Below are 16,597 nucleotides of genomic sequence, written 5' to 3'. Positions count from 1 at the left end.
TGCCCACTTGGACTTCACGTGGTGCTCTTGGCAGTGTCCTCAGTGTGAATGCCATCTCTGGGACACCCTTGGCACACCGTCTCTCTTTCCATTCAGGATTCTCAAATGTGATCCTTCAGGTGTTTACGTGCACTTTTAAGGACGTACCTGGTTTGTAGTGTAGGCACCAGAGCCTTTGGCAACGTCAGCTCTCCTCCATTCGGGGCTGTGGGAGCTGTGGTTGCAGCTCTTGACCTGCAAGCGCTGCCGGGCTGTTCCAAGTGGAGAACTTAAAAACTGGGAGCTGAAAAGTAGTCCTCCCACTCACAACTCTGTCTTGCTCAGCATGGTCAGAAAAGAGGGGAAATATCATAAAAATTGAGAGGATAATGCAAAAACGCAGTCCTGCTGCCATCAAAACAGCCTTTTTCCTTGTTTTGGGATTTAGTTCTGTATGTTGTATGTTACATTTCTTATAAAAGCAAAGCTATTAGTTAGGGAATTGATCTTGCAGCATCTTGCTTTTTTTTTTCCTTTGTAAAAAACATGATTTCAGGTTTAGTATTTACCAGTGTTTAACACCACTGTTGGTGTATTTTTTAGGAACTGATTGATCATAGCTGTTCCTAACATTTTAGTAATGATATGAAAAAAGCCACTGATGTGATGACCCTGAATTCCAAACAAGCAGTCACACAGCTCTGCATTGGGTAGAGAAAACAGACTTGCCAATGTGGGTCCTCAAATCAATTAGGGACAAAGCTCCTTGAAGATTAGCAGGTCCCTTAGTCAGGGGTGTGGAGGACTTAACCTGTAACTCCTTCAGCAGGACCCGCCCTTGGAAAGGGCACAGTGCTGACAGCAGGGTGGGCATTTGTACATTACATCCTCTTTTCCCATGTTCAGAACTTGGGATATACCTTGTGATGGGATGGAGGAAAGGTCAGTCCAAATGCACAGACCTCAGAAGCATGAAGAGACCTGAGAGATGCATGTCATGATGGCTAAAATACTTTACATCTTGGAAACACACAGACTATTGGGTTTTATTGAGTACCAGATTATTCCTCCCAGGTTGTTCTCGGTGAAAAGTGGGTAAACAGGAACACAGGGAGATACCCTCAGTAGGGAATCCCACTATAAGGCACCTCTGTTGAAATCTTCCAAGAATGTGAAGGAGAATATCCACAGTGCCACCTTTGCTTTGGTCACCCCAGCCCTTGGCAAGGCAGCCTGGGGACAGCACACAATTCTCATTTCCCCTCTTGTCTCTGTGGATTGCTTTCCCTCTGTTTTGTGGGAATTCAGTTGCTTTCATCATAGTCTGACTTGTGATAAGCAAGCCATGAGTGGCTTGAAATTCAGGTTATTCAGATTAGCACCCTAAGTTGTAACTATAGAAAGTTAAGCATGTAGGTGTTTCAGCTTGATCTGCAGTGAAAACGAATCCAAATTTAGTCATAGATACAATCTTCCATAATCCAATAATATTCTAGAATTATAATATAATGACTTTATATTTCTGGAATACTTAAAAATAGTTTTATACATTTATTATTCTAGAATACTTTTATCTTTCTGTAGCTATTCCCATGTAGAAAAATAAATGGCTATTTGTGTGCCTACAGCACCATAGGCTGTTATTTTCTTGCTGTGTGTGTCCTTTACTACCATAGCAGTTCCAACGTAAAAGTTCAAATAGTTTGGAATTTTAAAACTTTCAAGTGCAGTTCAAGCTCTTAGATCAGTGTCTGCTTTCCAGACTGCTCACCAGACAAAATAATTAAGGAATTTTTCTGCTGTAACTGTGGGCGAAGCTGTTTCCTGGCCTGGAGATGGAGGAGACGCAGAAAGGCGACTGCGCCTCGCATCATTCTTGATTTTATCTGTGGGATGTGAAGGAATCTTTCAACGTGTAATCCTTAAAATATTGATCTTGCAGAGGAAGGCTGAGGCTGGAAGGGATCGTCTGTCATCAGGTTTGCTGCTCATGTGGTGTCGTGGAGTTGCATTGCGGGTTTGAGGGTCTGGCCTCTGGTTTCCCCCCACTTGCTTCAGGGAGTCTCAGGGTGGGGGTAGGTCCAGCTCAACTATACAAGTATTGTGGGATCTTTTATTTTTCATTGAATTATACTGCCTTTTAGCAATATCATTGCTTTATGGCCCTCTGGGATGTGCCAGCATGAGGGAAATACCATTGAAGGAAGAGCTGCCGGGCTCAGAGCTCCCCTTAAACCAAGTCCCTTCTTTTAAATCTTCAGATCAAGACTAATGAATAGCACTAACTCCAAGCTCGTTTTTATTATCTGGACTATTTTTTCTCCTTTGCAAGTGCCAATATTCTAACTTAAAACTGCATTTGGCGTATGAGAAAAAATCTGCAGCTGATTGTAGCCCATAAAATGAATATATTGAAGCTCCCAGTGTTTGAGCTTATTGAGGTATAAATACTAGAATGTGGCATACTATATAGTTCAACTTGTTCTATTTTTCTGAGTCTTTTTTCTAATTTTATTTCTCAGATACTCAATACAAATAGTTTCCTGGGTTTGATTTTGCCCTGGTATTTTTCAGGCTGGTTCTCAACAATATGGAATTCAACAAGATGAATAACATTTTCTGTTTACTGTTTACATTTTAAAAAGCAAAGTTTCTGTTTAAAAAAAAGGAGAAATTCCAGATGTCTCCAGGCAGTAGGAAATGTATGTAGTATACAGCCTAATAAAATGGCAAATATAGCAGAAGTATAAAAAAGTGGTTCATGTTAGCAAATGGTCTGAATTTAAACACCAGTCAACACCAGGACTTCATTTTAGGCGAGGGAAATTCACATGTGAAGTATTAAAATATAACTTTATAAATACATTTCCTTAGGACTGGGATGTTGTGCATTTCCAAATCATCTTTAAAACTTCCCTTTTCATTTAATTTTGATTAGATTTTCTAAAATGGAATAAACATAAAAGCATTAAAAATATGTTAACCATGAAAGCTAAATGCAAAGCAGATATATCCACAGCAAAGATATGAAAGCCAGACCCCCTGTTCCTCAAGTGCAATATGGGAGGGAAACCCCTTCATTGCCGGCTCGTTTCCCCACAGGAGCACTTGCGGATTTGCCCCTCATTAAATGATTTCAGAACATGATGTAAAGGGCAATTAAATCAACAAGAGGCTTTAGTGTTGAAAGGGGGGTTCCTTTTAGATGTCTGTTGCAGGAGAGAGGTTTGGCTTTGGGAGGAGAATGTCTTTGGTGTTTGGGAGAATTCGGTACCAGCGTTGCCCCTGCGTAAGATGGTGGGAGGCGGAGTTGCCATCCCTGTGGACTGTTATGGAAAGGGCAGACAAATTCTAGGCCAAAACCTGCCAGGTGAATTTTTTTCAGAGAATGGACTAATTGACCCTTATTTTCAGTGACCTCTGTGTTGATTTTTAAGGTAAGGGTGTCAACATGCCAATCAACTGCTATTTGCAGCAGCTCGGCTTTGCTGAAAAGATGCCAGAAACTGCTTATGTGGTACTTCTGGAAATTCAGTTTTATGGGTCTGTTTCAGACCTTCACCTGTTTACTTAAATTCTTCTTGGTCTTTGTCCGTCATTGTCCATCATTTTCAGAGGAAACATTACAGCAGTGTTCTCAAGTTGGTTTTAATGCTCATTTCCCTCTTCGTTTGAATGTAGTCCCCCAAAATTTGAAATATGGAATGATACCTGCTTAGCTTCAGAAAAGGTATCAACAGGAACTCACATCACTTTTTTGGGATGTCATCAGAGAAGATGCTGTGAGAAGTTCAGGTGAACACAACTAAGATCAAGGGACAACGTTCTTCCCCATCCTGACAGTGTTTAAGGCCAAGCTTGATGGAGCTTGGAGCAACCTGGTCTAGTGGAAGATGCCCCTGCCCATGCAGGGTGTTGGAATGAGATAAGCTTTTAAGGTCCCTTCCAACCCAAACCCTTCTGTAATTCTATGATTCTATGACAAGAGTCACAGAAAATGCAGCACAACATTTTTAAATTTGCTTGTTAAGCTCTCTGTGCATTCCATGGTTGAAAATATAATGGTGATGGAGAGCGTGACTCTTGCATTTATGTCAGTTGTATGTGGTTGTACCCTCAGGAGCTAATAGGATTAAAGGCCTGATGCAGAAGAAAATCTTCACACAGCAAATTTTTACTGAAGCCGTATGTTTGACCAGTGGTACCTACAAGCTCAGATGTTATCTAACCCTAACTCGTTCCCCGTATTTTTCTCTTGACCCCAAGGAAACAGCCGTGCCACAAATCACTCTACTTAACAAGGGCTTCAGAAGTAGAGACTACAGAGGCAATGCCCGCGGGAACTTGGGAAAAAATACCATAAAATTCTGATTTTCTTTGCCCTGTTTACAGCGCCGAAGCGAAGTAAACAACAGCCCAGGCCGAGTGCAGGGGCTGCGTTATGTGTGAGCCGCGCGCTGCCCAGGAGAACCGGGGTGTGCCCGTGCTGGGGCTCCCTTGTAAGCCTTCCTCACCATCTGCCTTTCTTCTCCAGACGTGGATGAGTGTGCTGTGGTGAACGGTGGCTGCCAGCAAGGCTGTGTCAACACTCCCGGCTCCTTCCACTGCCAGTGCCGGGCGGGATTCCGGCTCCACGCCGACGGACGCACTTGCATTGGTAAGGAGACGTTAACAAGCACTTCACCTACTTCCAAGGTGTTGTTTTTCTCTGCTGAACCTGTCTGTGTCTAAGTGCAAAGGTTTGTAGACTTCCCCGGTCTTAGTTTTTACTAATTCACAAAGGATGTCATTGTCCATCCCACTTCAAGCAGCCTGTGAGAGTTCAGGTATTGCCAAATTTACTGCTTTTTTGTTTGATTTTTTTGTGAACAAAAAGCGGTGATGCTGTCCCATGTTTGTGAAAATTCCTTCTGTTTTGCATTAAAGAAATACAGGGTTTTCATGTCAAATGACGGCGTTTTTTGAATTCTGAGCGTTTTTTTCTTTGTGGCACATCTCCCTGTCCTGGGACTCGATGGTTTTAAAGGTCTTTTCCAACCTAAATGATTCTGTGATTTACAGTGTGGAGTTACCCTGTGTGTGCTCATGTCAGTGACAGCACCACAGGGCTCAGCAGTTCAGCCCGTGACACGCTGCCCATTTAAGTGGAGAGGATTAGCAGCTCTGCCATTAGAAATAAACCCTGTGTTTCTTAGGTTGGGCTTTCTGAGCCCTGAAACAAGACATAACAGAGTAAATTCTGCATGTTGCTAAAAATAATAATATAAAATATACAGTCCTTGTATTGCATTTAAATCAGTACAGAAGTCAAATTGTTGAATTCTGAAAAAAAAAGATTAAAATGTTCTTTCATCTGGGAAGAGGAAAAGGGCATCATTTGTTTAAATTTTTAACCCTGATTTGAGGTAATGTGAGAAGAACATCAAGTGTGGTCAGACCACATCTGCAGAATAAGTTCACTCACACTTTGATCATTGTCTCAGTTCTTGCTCAAAGTCCCTTGGTTGTGCTTAACATCAGCCAAGGGTGTCATCACTCATTCCTGGTATTATCACAGCAGGACATTCACTGATGCAACTAGAACACAAGAGGTACCCGTGATCAAGCTGTGGGAATAATGGTTTGGGTTTTTTTTTTTTAGTTAAAAATATACTCTTTTGTTGGGTTTATCACATAGAGAGACTTTCAGTGTTTTGGTAATTAACTGCAATTAAAAATATGGTAAAGTCTCAATCTTTTCTTGATTATCTTATTTAGTGAAAGAATGGGTAGGAAACACTATTGTTAGAGAAAAAATAATGTAAAAGCAGAGTGGTTCATATTTAACTAGAAACAATAGTGTTTTTCTGTGAATTAAAAGAGGATTTTTTCTCTTTGTGATCAGATCTGACCAGGGAAGACCCAGAAGTGAAAAATGTGAGGGTTGAGTTTCTCTGAATAGTCTCATTTTCAGCTGTGGTGGAGAGGGAATTTAGCACAAAAAAAAGGACTAAAGTGACTTTGGGGAAAAAGAGGATGATAAACTGAATGATAAATGCAAAAAGTAGATATAGTGGCAGTTGAATGACTTTGTCTTTGCAATATGTAAAACTTTCTGTGGACACAGAATAGAAAAGTTTTCTTAAGGTCCAAATAATCAAGAAGCTCAGTTTGGAGCTGTCAGAGCTGGGAGCAGTATCAGAGAAAAAGTTTTCAGTTCACAAATGTAAGTATTCTCAAGAAGTTACTAAAAATACTTCATGCAGTGATCAGTTTTGTTTTCAATATCTCAGAAATTATCAAGGAGACACAAGAAATAAACCCTAAGATGAGAGTCAGGAGTGAGTTTCAGAAAGAGCTGCTATCATGATAATGGATTTTCACAATACTGACAGAGGATATTGAGTTCTGTTTCAGCTGCTTAGGCAAGACACCAAAATAAATGGATATAATAAGCTCTAATGCATTGGAGCACAAGACAGATACTAATTGATGAGAAACATTTCCTATAAACCAGTAATCCAAGAGTGCCTAGAACTGGGATTTGGGCAGAGGTGCTTGTTGGGGATGGAGAGTTTGTTTCTTCTGCTGCCCCAGGTTATGCATTCAGCTTTCACCACTCATCTGATCAAGAAGTAAACCCAGTAACACACCTCTCTTTTGACCTCATTGCAGCTAAACAGAATATGTAGCATTTCAAATAGGGCTTGGATTAGCAACAGTATTTCTTCCATGGATGCTTTAGAGGCTGTAACGATCTCTCCCACATGCTGAGAATAAAAAGGGACTACATTCCAGCACTGTGCTGTTTATGGAAGGTGATTATCTCAGCTGCAGAAATAAGAAACAATCATCCCTTTAGACAGGCTTTTCAGATGAGCCCAGCCCAGATTGCTGTTGCATTCATTCTTTCCACGTCTTCTTTTTCTTTTTTGGCAACCCTGTGTTTCAGAGAGCAAAAGTGCCAAAATCATTTGAGGGGAAGCAGATTTTGCAGCCTGGATGGCTTGGATGTCTCCCATACATAAGGAAGTGGATCTATCATCTTATAAGATATTCAGCCTACATGTGAGGACTCAAAAACTTGGGATAAGCTACTTTCTCATGTGATTCATGGAATATTAATGAACTTCTGTCACGAGCTCTTTCCAGTGAGTCTAGTCCTCCTGCCATGTCATCATAGTGTGTTTGGGATCCTGACCAGTTGCTGGTGCTTCATCCCTCCATTGCCAGTATGATCCTCAAAGTACATGGATTGAGGAAATCTGTTTGTTGTTCCTCCTGCTCTCATTAGAAACTTCTGCTTGTATCCGAAGGCAAAGAACCTCCAAAATGCATTCCCTTGTTCAGTGAAAACCAGTTTGTGAATGTAAAATACTTCATTCTTGGATCCTTTGATAATATCTGATATTTTGTGCCATGCCAGAATCCCATCTTTTCCAATGATCCTTTTCTTTCTTTAGCTTTTTAGGTCCCACAAATTTTGCTCAATATCTAATTCATTTTTGGATATATGTGCCAGACCAAATATTCACTACAAATTAGGTAATTAGAATAAACAGAGGTAACACTGTCCAATTTTTTGTTTGTTTTGTTTGTAATGCCTTGATTATGTTATTGCAATGAATTTGGCTTCACTGGAGTTTAACTAACTGCTATCTGGAAAAGCTGAAGCTCAGAAAGAAAATGTTTATTGCAGTATCAGGCTGTGGTTTTGGATTGTTGTAGAGTCATTGTCTTCACTGGAATTCATTCCTGTTTGAACTCCTAGAAGTGAAAGCAAAGCACGGCTGTTAGACCCTGATTCATCTCTTGTGCCAGCTGTTATCTTTGATGTCTGCTTTATGTTGAGATGCAGGTTTTTATGGAGATTTTAGCACACTAAGGCTCTTAATAGAGGAAGTAACAAAGAAAATATCTCTACAACTCTATAATCTGTGTTTTCCCACATAAATAAAAGCACTGTATTTCTGAAGTTACAATTCTTACATTGCTAAGCTTGGATTTAAGGTGATGGAAAACATAGTCTTGAAGAGATTTCATGTTCTGACCCCTTGGTTTCTATACATGCATCTAACTATGGCTTCAGACTCAGCTCTTTGTCAAAATACGACCATTATAAAAAACTAATGGGTTGAGAAATGTGTATTTCTCAACTATCAGGAGATCAGGCCTATGAGAAAGCTGGAGAGGGACTTTTTACAAGGACATGTAGTGACAGGACAAGGAGAAATGGCTTCAAACTGACAGAGGGCAGGGTTACATTAGATATTAGGAAGAAATTCTTGGCTGTGAGGGTGGTGAGGCACAGGTTGCCCAGAGAGGCAGTGGCTGCCCCATCCCTGGAAATGTTCAGGACTAGTTTGGACAGAGCTTGGAGCAACCTGATCTAGGAGCAACCTGATCTAGTGGGTGTTCCTGTCCTGGGCAGAGAGTTGGAACAAGGTGATTGTTAAGTCCCTACCAACCCAAACCTTTCCATGATTCTATGATCCTTGTCTTTCCTGCATGATGCCTCCCACCTCTGTCCCCCTTCCAGCAATGCTGCCTCCCTCTCTTGGCATTCCCAGACATGGCAAAGAGCCATGACCGTGCCTGTGCCACCGTTCCTGTTGACACTTCACAGAGGGGCTGGTTTTCCACCAAACTTCAGGAGTAATTCCTTAAAAGCAGAGGGCATTCCGTATTTCTTCCTGGACCCTGTGGAGGTGCTCAGACCTCCAGACACAAACCCCTTTATGACAGGTGGAATTAGACTCATGTCGTGCCGAGTCTCTCCCTCTTTCTGATCAGACAGCGCTTGGCAGCACGAGCACAATCCATCCTGTTCTGTCCCCAGAGGCTCTTCTGCTTCAGTCTGGCACCTCCTCTCATGTATCCAGCATGATGCCTCGGCAGCAGCCGTGATAAACCTGCCTTGGCTGCTCCAGAGGAACCTCTGGCTCCCTGGCCACTGGCAGAGCCCACTCCGGACTGGGATGAACGGCCTCGCCAGCACAAGCTCTTGGCAGAGGACTCCACCACACCTGTGCCCTTCTGCCTTTGAAGCCTCCAAAATTCTCATCATGACAGGTTGCTGCTCATCTCCTCTTGCATCCAGATTGGCTTGTGCCCAGGAAAGGAGGGAGGAAAATGGCACTTTTAAAAACCGAGATGTATATTCTGTCACTTGGTTTTAAGATGCTTTTCATCTTCTGAAATATTTTCATCTTATTTGAATATTCTTGCTGAAAAACAGGCCTTTGGATACAAATGTGCAGGAAGCTGGAAGCTCAGAGTGTATGGGGTCTGCTGCCTCCCATGTAGACATGGAGCTGCTTTCAAGTTCCATCGCTAACAGGGCAGAAGGTTCATGGGCATAGATGGAGATCAGAAGCCAGGTCAGGTCCTTGTGCAGTGAGGTGCCTCCTGCCTCCTGCTGGGTGTGCATCCAGGAGAATGTAAAAATTTGCTTTTCTTTTCGCCTTTTATCACATACTTGACTGCACACACTCAGTATTTGCTAATTGGTGGCATAGGGTGAAACAAATCCTGCAGCAGGCTTTGTGTCTAACATTTGCTAATGTCTATTACAGATAAACGAGTCCAGATAAATGAATTACAGATTAATATGAATATTTCTAAAATAAATATCAAAGCTCTTGGATGAATTTCATTGGGTTCAAAGTTTGGTGCCTTCCGTGAACGACGAAATAGTCTTTTCGTTTGCTCGCGGAGAACATGGAATTGTAGAGAACACAGAATGGTTTGGGTTGGAAGGGGCCTTAAAGATCATCTCATTCTACCCCCCTGGGCAGGGACACCTTCCACTAGCCCAGGTTGCTCCAAACCCCATCCAACCTGGCCTCGGACACTTTCAGGGATGGGGCATCCACAGCTTCTCTGGGTAACCTGTGTCAGCACCTCACCACCCTCGGGGTCAAGAATTTCTTCCTAATATCTAGTTTAAATCTCTACATTCTACATCCCTGCTGTTAAAATATATGTAAATGCAGCCATGCACACAGTCACACTTCCATCCATACAGCACAATAGCAGCTTCAAACCATCACTCTTATTTTTACATGCAGCGTGTGAATAGGTGTGGGTGTGTGTGAACATATTTTGGCAGGAGGAGAAATGTTTCTCCAGAGGCCGGGGATATGTGCTGAACAAAAAAGAATATTAATCTGCTTGGGTGAAAGAAGCAACGTCTTTTGAGATGTACTGAAGACCCTCTGTTCCTGTGGTTTGCTTTGTAAATCTGTCCTGTGGAGCTTTTGGCTCCTGTCATTTGCATTTTCCTATGCGCAAGGCTGAGGAAATCAACCTGAAAGACAATTTTTATTATTATTATTATTATTTTTAATCAATGAAAGCAAGGAGAGAAAAAAGCAATCATTGGACAAGTGCCAACAGGGCTGCTCTTTTTCTCCCCTCCTTACCTCAGTGGATTCTCAGCGCTTTGGTGCTGTCAGATCAAAGGGTGCTGTGCTTCAGTCAGCATTACAGCCCTTAGATCTCACCTGCCTCTCACTGGAATTAGGCTTTCACCGGTGTGGGACGCTGTGTCAGACAAGCCCCGTAAACACAAGGGAGGGTAATCACTCAGAGGATGGGACAGGTGCCTTTATGAAAGCAGTTTGGAGAGGTTTACCTATTTTTACTGTCATTTATATATTTAAAATAGGAAATAAGTTTCTCAGGTTGTTGACGTGCATTCCTCCCTTGCTTCCTTGGCTCCAGCCCTCCATTCCTGCAGCGTTAACAACGGGGGCTGTGAGCAGGAGTGTGTTCAGCTCGAGGACCACTACAAGTGCCAGTGCCAGCCAGGCTACCAGCTGAGGAGGGATGCCAAATCCTGTGAAGGTAAGTCCTGCTCTACCTGCCCAGAGACACACAGTAAAGGCAATTTAAAAGACCCCAGGCTGGTGTTTTGGGTCACAGTATTCATTCCTATTTCCCTCTGCTCTCCGAAAGCAACTTTAGGAATCACTTATTAACAGGGTTTTAAAATGACACATGTTTGAGGTGTGAAGTTCACACTGAATCACAACTTCAAACAAGATTTTGGCCTCACAGACCCCTGGCTGCTCCTTGCACACTGACGATGATGAGACAGGTTAGAAACTTAATCGTGTTTTAACTCTAACATTTTATTACTCATCAAGTTGTATATAAAGTTGGCCTGCATAACATGTTTTATTCTACATGAAGTGTTTTCTTTATCTGCTTTTGGCTTATCACAGTCTGATTCATTCATCCTCCCCTTCACGTTTCTAAGCACTCTCACAAGCAGAACAGCAGTGCTACCTTTGGGTTTGATTGTTGCTTTTCTTTTCTCATATATCTCAAAATATTCATCAGTTTTTAAGGCAGCCCCCCCCCATTCCCCAACACAAGCTCACACACTCATACCCTTGAATATGCCAGAGAAAGATAGGGCCAAATTTATGGATTTATTGCACTAAAATCCCTGTCACAAAACCGTTTCCATATGGCTCCTCTTCTGCTCAGAGATTTTATATGCTGTGTATGAAGTGTAAGTAAAGCCTGCTGTTCAGCTTGATTCCAGCTCCCGCCAAGTGCAGCGGGTGTGCGCCCTTCGCTTTTGGCCCCCTCAGATCCTGCCCTCTGCAGAGGCTGTGCCTCAGTGAGCACCCACAGCAGGCTGACCTCTCTGTCTGTCATGGAGTGGCCAGGTTTTGTCCCTGAGATTATCAGGAAAAGTTGGAAAAGGGGAGCTTTAGTGCAGAGAGAGCACCTGAGACCTTGCTCTACTGTCCTCCATCCTGTTTCCAAACCTCTCGTGTCTCCTCTGCTACCTCTGGTACTTCAGGTGTCCTTTGCCAAGCCATGTGCAGACAGCTGCATAGAGCTTTTTGGTGGTTTTTATGGTGTTGTGGTGGGACAGTGGTTGGATCAGTGGGGTCTAATTGTGGCAATGCCTGGAGGGGTGAAAGTTGTCCCTTTGGAGCCATGGAGTTGACCATGGAGCAGCTCAAACCTCCATGTGCCACCTCATGCTGTATCCCAGCTGCCAGCAGCTGGTTCAGCTCAGCAGCCAAACCAGCAGGCTGGGACCTCTGATGGGGGCAGTTTTGCCACTGCTGTTCCTTCCCTCACATCGTGGGGCTGATGAGGGTCAGCCCCTCACCAAAGGCAGCGATTTGTCACCAGTCAGTAATTACTGAACAGTGGAGAAGGGGCAGGGTCAGCTCTGCAGGTGAGACCTTGCCTGCATCTGGCCTGGGTGCCTGCTTACCTGTGTTCAGGGTGTGGAAATCAAAATAAATCAGTGCAGCCTCCCCAGGAGGGCAACTGAGCTCAGAGGACGGAGAATCTGTAAGCAGAGCTCAGCTTGCAAAATTAATACCAAGTAGGATGTTCTTCCCCCATAAATACCTTAGTGAATGAATGCCTGGGAGAGAAAAGTGCTAGTTGAACCAATGGACAAGATTTTTACAGGAACAAATGAGGTTGAAGTGGCCATGAACGCATTTGGGTTGGCAATCAGAGGTGTTTTAAGTAGAAAAGGTGGGAGGAGGTGAGCCTGGCTGCTTGTAATTTCCAGCCACAAAGCATGGCTGCTGTAGGCATGGTTTGGATCGAGAAAGCTCAGCATCATGAGGGTATTTACCACAGCAGGGGTAGCTGCTCTGCAGGTGTGAATTCATGCCTGCAGACTCCTTGGGAGCTAATGCTGCACCCCATAGCCCTGAAAAGCCATAGAGAAACACTCAAGCCTAGCAATTTTAATCTTACCCACTTTAAGTTTTCCCCAGTGTAAAGTCATGATTACTGTGAACAAGGAAGTTAATTTGATAAGACTCAATTCTCTTTCTTTATGTGCTCTAGAGGTCATGGCAGGCAGGACTGGAGACCCTGTTCTTTGCAGCCTTGCAGTCAGTGAAGGTCTGGAAGGTCCACAGCACATGCAGGGCTCGTCCTCACACTGCACCGAGAGCATTTGGTGCTGTCCCACATCAGTGCAATCACCATGGCTTTCTCACATGAGGTTCCTGGATATCTGGGAGACCTCTTCTCTGGTGACACATTGCCCAGAGAAACTGTGGATGCCCCATCCCTGAAAGTGTTCAAGGCCAGGTTGGATGGGGCTTTGAGCAACCTGGTCTAGCAGAAGGTGTCCCTTCCCGTGGCAGGGGGGTGGAATGAGATGATCTTAAAAGTTCCTTCCAACCCACAGTGTTTCGTGATTCTCTGTCCTGGGACATCTGGGAAATCAAATCATTCCAGTAAATTTATTGCCATAGTGTTTGACAGCTTGGATTAGATCTTCGTAGGATGGAGTCTGTTATCTACTGAAGTTATGAAGTGAAAAAAAAAGAGCAAAATGTGTAGGAAAAAGAACACTAATGAATCATTTTTAGATTCTCCTGAAACCTGCCTATACCAGGAACAAATATGTCACTGGAAAGCAAGTCAATCAGTGATTGCCTTATGTCCTGAAGATCTTTCCTTTACAAACTTTTATCTCATCTAAGGACTTCCAAGGCTGCTATCTTTATTCAAATTACTATGTTTTACTACCATCTACCATATAATTTGTTGTTTGCCTGTTGTCATGTCACAGAGCATTACAAGTTTTACTCTCTGCTGTAATCATTCTCAAATTAAAGCTCTAGCTGCTCTGAAAACCTCTATAATATGCAGGTTTAACAGATGCTGTTTGATAGTGATTTCATTTAATTTACCCAAATAGAAAAAGAATCAGCAAATAACTCAATATTTCATATCAGCAAGGAGTGAGTTCTTGCTTGAAGCTAAATCCTTTGTAGAGTGCAAATTGTCGAGCTGCAGAGCCAAGTTGTCAGCCTTGAAAGTGTCATGTACGATGAAGTGCTGCTGTTCCTTGGAAACCTATTTGCAACCTATCGTGTCAGAAGTCCAATTTCAGTTCTACATCCCTAACGATGTTTTGGGGGTGTTTTTTTTGGTTTTTTGTTTATTTAAATACTGTCAAGTCAAACTCAGCCTTGCAGACTGGAATGGTTGTGTTCTTGAGACGGTGACGTGAGGGACTTTGAAGATGTTCTGGGGCAACGTCCTCCTTTGCCAAACTGTGGCACAAAATGCTACTTGGCTGTACAGAAAAGTGAAAATTGGAGGAAATGAAAAAAACCTACCCCATGTTTAAATGTATCTATAGAAAGCAGAGGTCTTTCTCTCCTATTCCCTTCTGCATAGCTACATATATATGGATAGCCTCTGGAAGAGCAAAGCAGCAAGGTCTAGATCAAGACTCCTTCAGGGTTCCTCAAACCCTGACTCCACTGCCAGTGCTGTGGAACTGATGTTGATTTTCTCCCTGGGGCTCTGGTAGAAGGTGGCTTTTACAGAGCTTGGGAAGGAGATGATGGGCTGGAGGCCAGTGAGGAATACTGGTCAAATGTCTCAAATCAGACGGTAATTAGTAAAATGCTAAAACTGAATTAGAGCTTGAATTGTAAGGAAATAAGCATAAATTTTAAAAAGCTTCAATTGAATCTAAGCAGAACTCTAGAGCACACATTTTAAAGGTGTCCTCCAAATTTACCTACAGAGTGTTATTCACCAGTATGTTGGTGTAACGAGTGCTCCAACCCAAAACCTCAACCTGGTGCAGAATATCAGATCTTAACCCAAATCAGGCCTGTCTAAACAGTCCTGGCAGGTCTATTTAGGTGTGTGCCAAGTCTTTACTTGGGCAGATACCTAGGTATGCTTCCAGCAGCTACATGTTCCAGAAATAAAGCCAAAAACCACAGTGAAATCTTTGAACTGGAGACTTCTGTAGGCACTTTTTATAAAGTGTTTCTAAGTACTTGCCCCTTAGAGTGGCTTATCCTTGAAAAAGTATGTTATTGTTCAAGAAAAGGGAAAAACCTTGATGTACAACATGAATGGCACATGTTTATAGACTGAAGGATGTCTTTGGGGGCTCTTCAGTGTTTATTTCCTCTAGAGCCTTTTAAATATTCATTGTCTTATGGTGAACTGCACCACTGTGTGTGTTTATGGGTTCACACATATTGGAGTGCTAATTGCCGTTGTTTAGCGAACTCTTGAAATCTGTTCAGGTACAACAAAATAAGAATAAAATGTACTTTTTTTGTCCTACTTCCCATGTGTAATACAAGCTCAGTTTCCTGCTGTTTAAAGCATTGCTGCTGCTCTGTGAAAAATATTGTCCAGCAACAGAGGAAATAACATCCAGAAAAACAACGGCTTTACTATGTACCAAAGTCTGTCAATTTTTTTTTCCCCAGTCTAATCTCTTACAGCTACTTCATTGTAACGATGGCAGGTAAGACCATTTTCAGGCAAAAAAAGTGACCTTTCAGTTGACAGTGTGCTCTAATTGGTTTCAGCAATAGACCCCTGCACAAGTGGGAACGGAGGATGCTCACAAATCTGTCAAAACGCGGGAGGAATTGCAAAATGCGAGTGTCATCCAGGGCATTATCTTTCTGCAGACAAAAAGTCCTGTTTAGGTAAGAAACTATGGACTATTTATCGTGAAGAAAGTTATTAATCAGAGCTCACTGAGCTCTGGGTGGAGAGGAATGTGTTACACAAATATATGTGTGCATTTTGAATCAGTCTCTCTCTCTCTCTGTGATATTCACATCAACCCACAGTCTTGAAGGACCATTTTGGTAATGAAAACTCCTCTGTGATCTCCTAAGTCATGCTTTCAAGCATCTGGATTTGTAGATGCTGTAGTGTTATTGTTGTAATGTTCCCTTTAAAATAATGTCCCAGATACAGCTCCTGGAAAATTGGTTCAAGTAACACTCTGAACCAGGTCACTGAAAACCTATTTAGAATTCAAAGGGCTTTTTAGCTGGAGAACTGTTTCCATATTAATGGAGAAACTACTGTGAAGGAAGAAATCCCGATGTGTAAGATTTCCAAAGAGAGTGGCTTAAAAAGTTGAATTCCAAAGTCCTGTATTTAGTCTGGGGTTCTCAAAAGGATCTGTAGCATCTCTGACCCAAAATGTGTGGGAATTAGAGATCAAAATACCTGCTTTTCTCTTCCAATATGATTGAAAACATTGGTGGACTTCATGGTGCACATATTTTTAACAGCCAAGCCAGGATCAACATACATATTCAGATACTAATTTTAAACTCCTCCTTTTAAGAATTTGGTCAACATTTTGCCAATATTTGAATTATTGTCTTGTATAAAGGGTGCTGGGTGCCTTGCAAAATACTTGCTTCCTACCCTGAGTATTTTATAGTGCCTGGAAGCCTTTCTATGAGTAGCAAGGCACACCTCAGCAATTGCCATCTTACTGGGGTAGCTCATGAAGAAGTTACTGAAAAAAAAGTATTTTCAAGTAGTTTAGACACTTCACTGGTGATTATTAGATGGAAACAGCAGTGGGTTTAACAGTAGGGTCAGCACGTTACTTGTTCTATCTCAAATACACATTGACATTTCCGTTAATTTATGTATAAACTAAAGCACTGAGTTAACTTGCAGTGTTATATATTGGAACAAATTTTCTCCCCAGCCTCATGGCAACAATCTTTTGAATCATTAAGCAGCATGTCTTGCCGTGGATATACAATTATTGGTTTTTCCTCCTAGAAGTTATTCAATGTCTTTTGCAAAATTCAAGCTGGTATTTGACTCTCTGGAAGCCGAG

General features: G+C 42.4%; 1 protein-coding gene across 1 annotated transcript in view; it reads left to right on the top strand.

Moving 5' to 3' along the window:
- LOC113994350 (multiple epidermal growth factor-like domains protein 6) overlaps positions 1-16,597 on the top strand; it is a 194,091-nt gene that overhangs the window by 119,670 nt on the left and 57,824 nt on the right. The window contains exons 6-8 of the mRNA XM_027733287.2: positions 4,514-4,636; positions 10,684-10,806; positions 15,309-15,431. Of these exons, the coding sequence (XP_027589088.2) occupies positions 4,514-4,636; positions 10,684-10,806; positions 15,309-15,431 (369 nt within the window). The remainder of the gene's footprint in view (positions 1-4,513; positions 4,637-10,683; positions 10,807-15,308; positions 15,432-16,597) is intronic.

The sequence above is a fragment of the Pipra filicauda genome, unplaced genomic scaffold (assembly GCF_003945595.2).
Source record: "Pipra filicauda isolate LSUMZ 115617 unplaced genomic scaffold, ASM394559v2 scaffold244_size1468961_pilon, whole genome shotgun sequence".
Classification (NCBI taxonomy): Eukaryota; Metazoa; Chordata; class Aves; order Passeriformes; family Pipridae; genus Pipra; species Pipra filicauda.
Note: the sequence above shows the minus strand (reverse complement) of the source record. Positions and strands in the feature narration are given on the sequence as shown.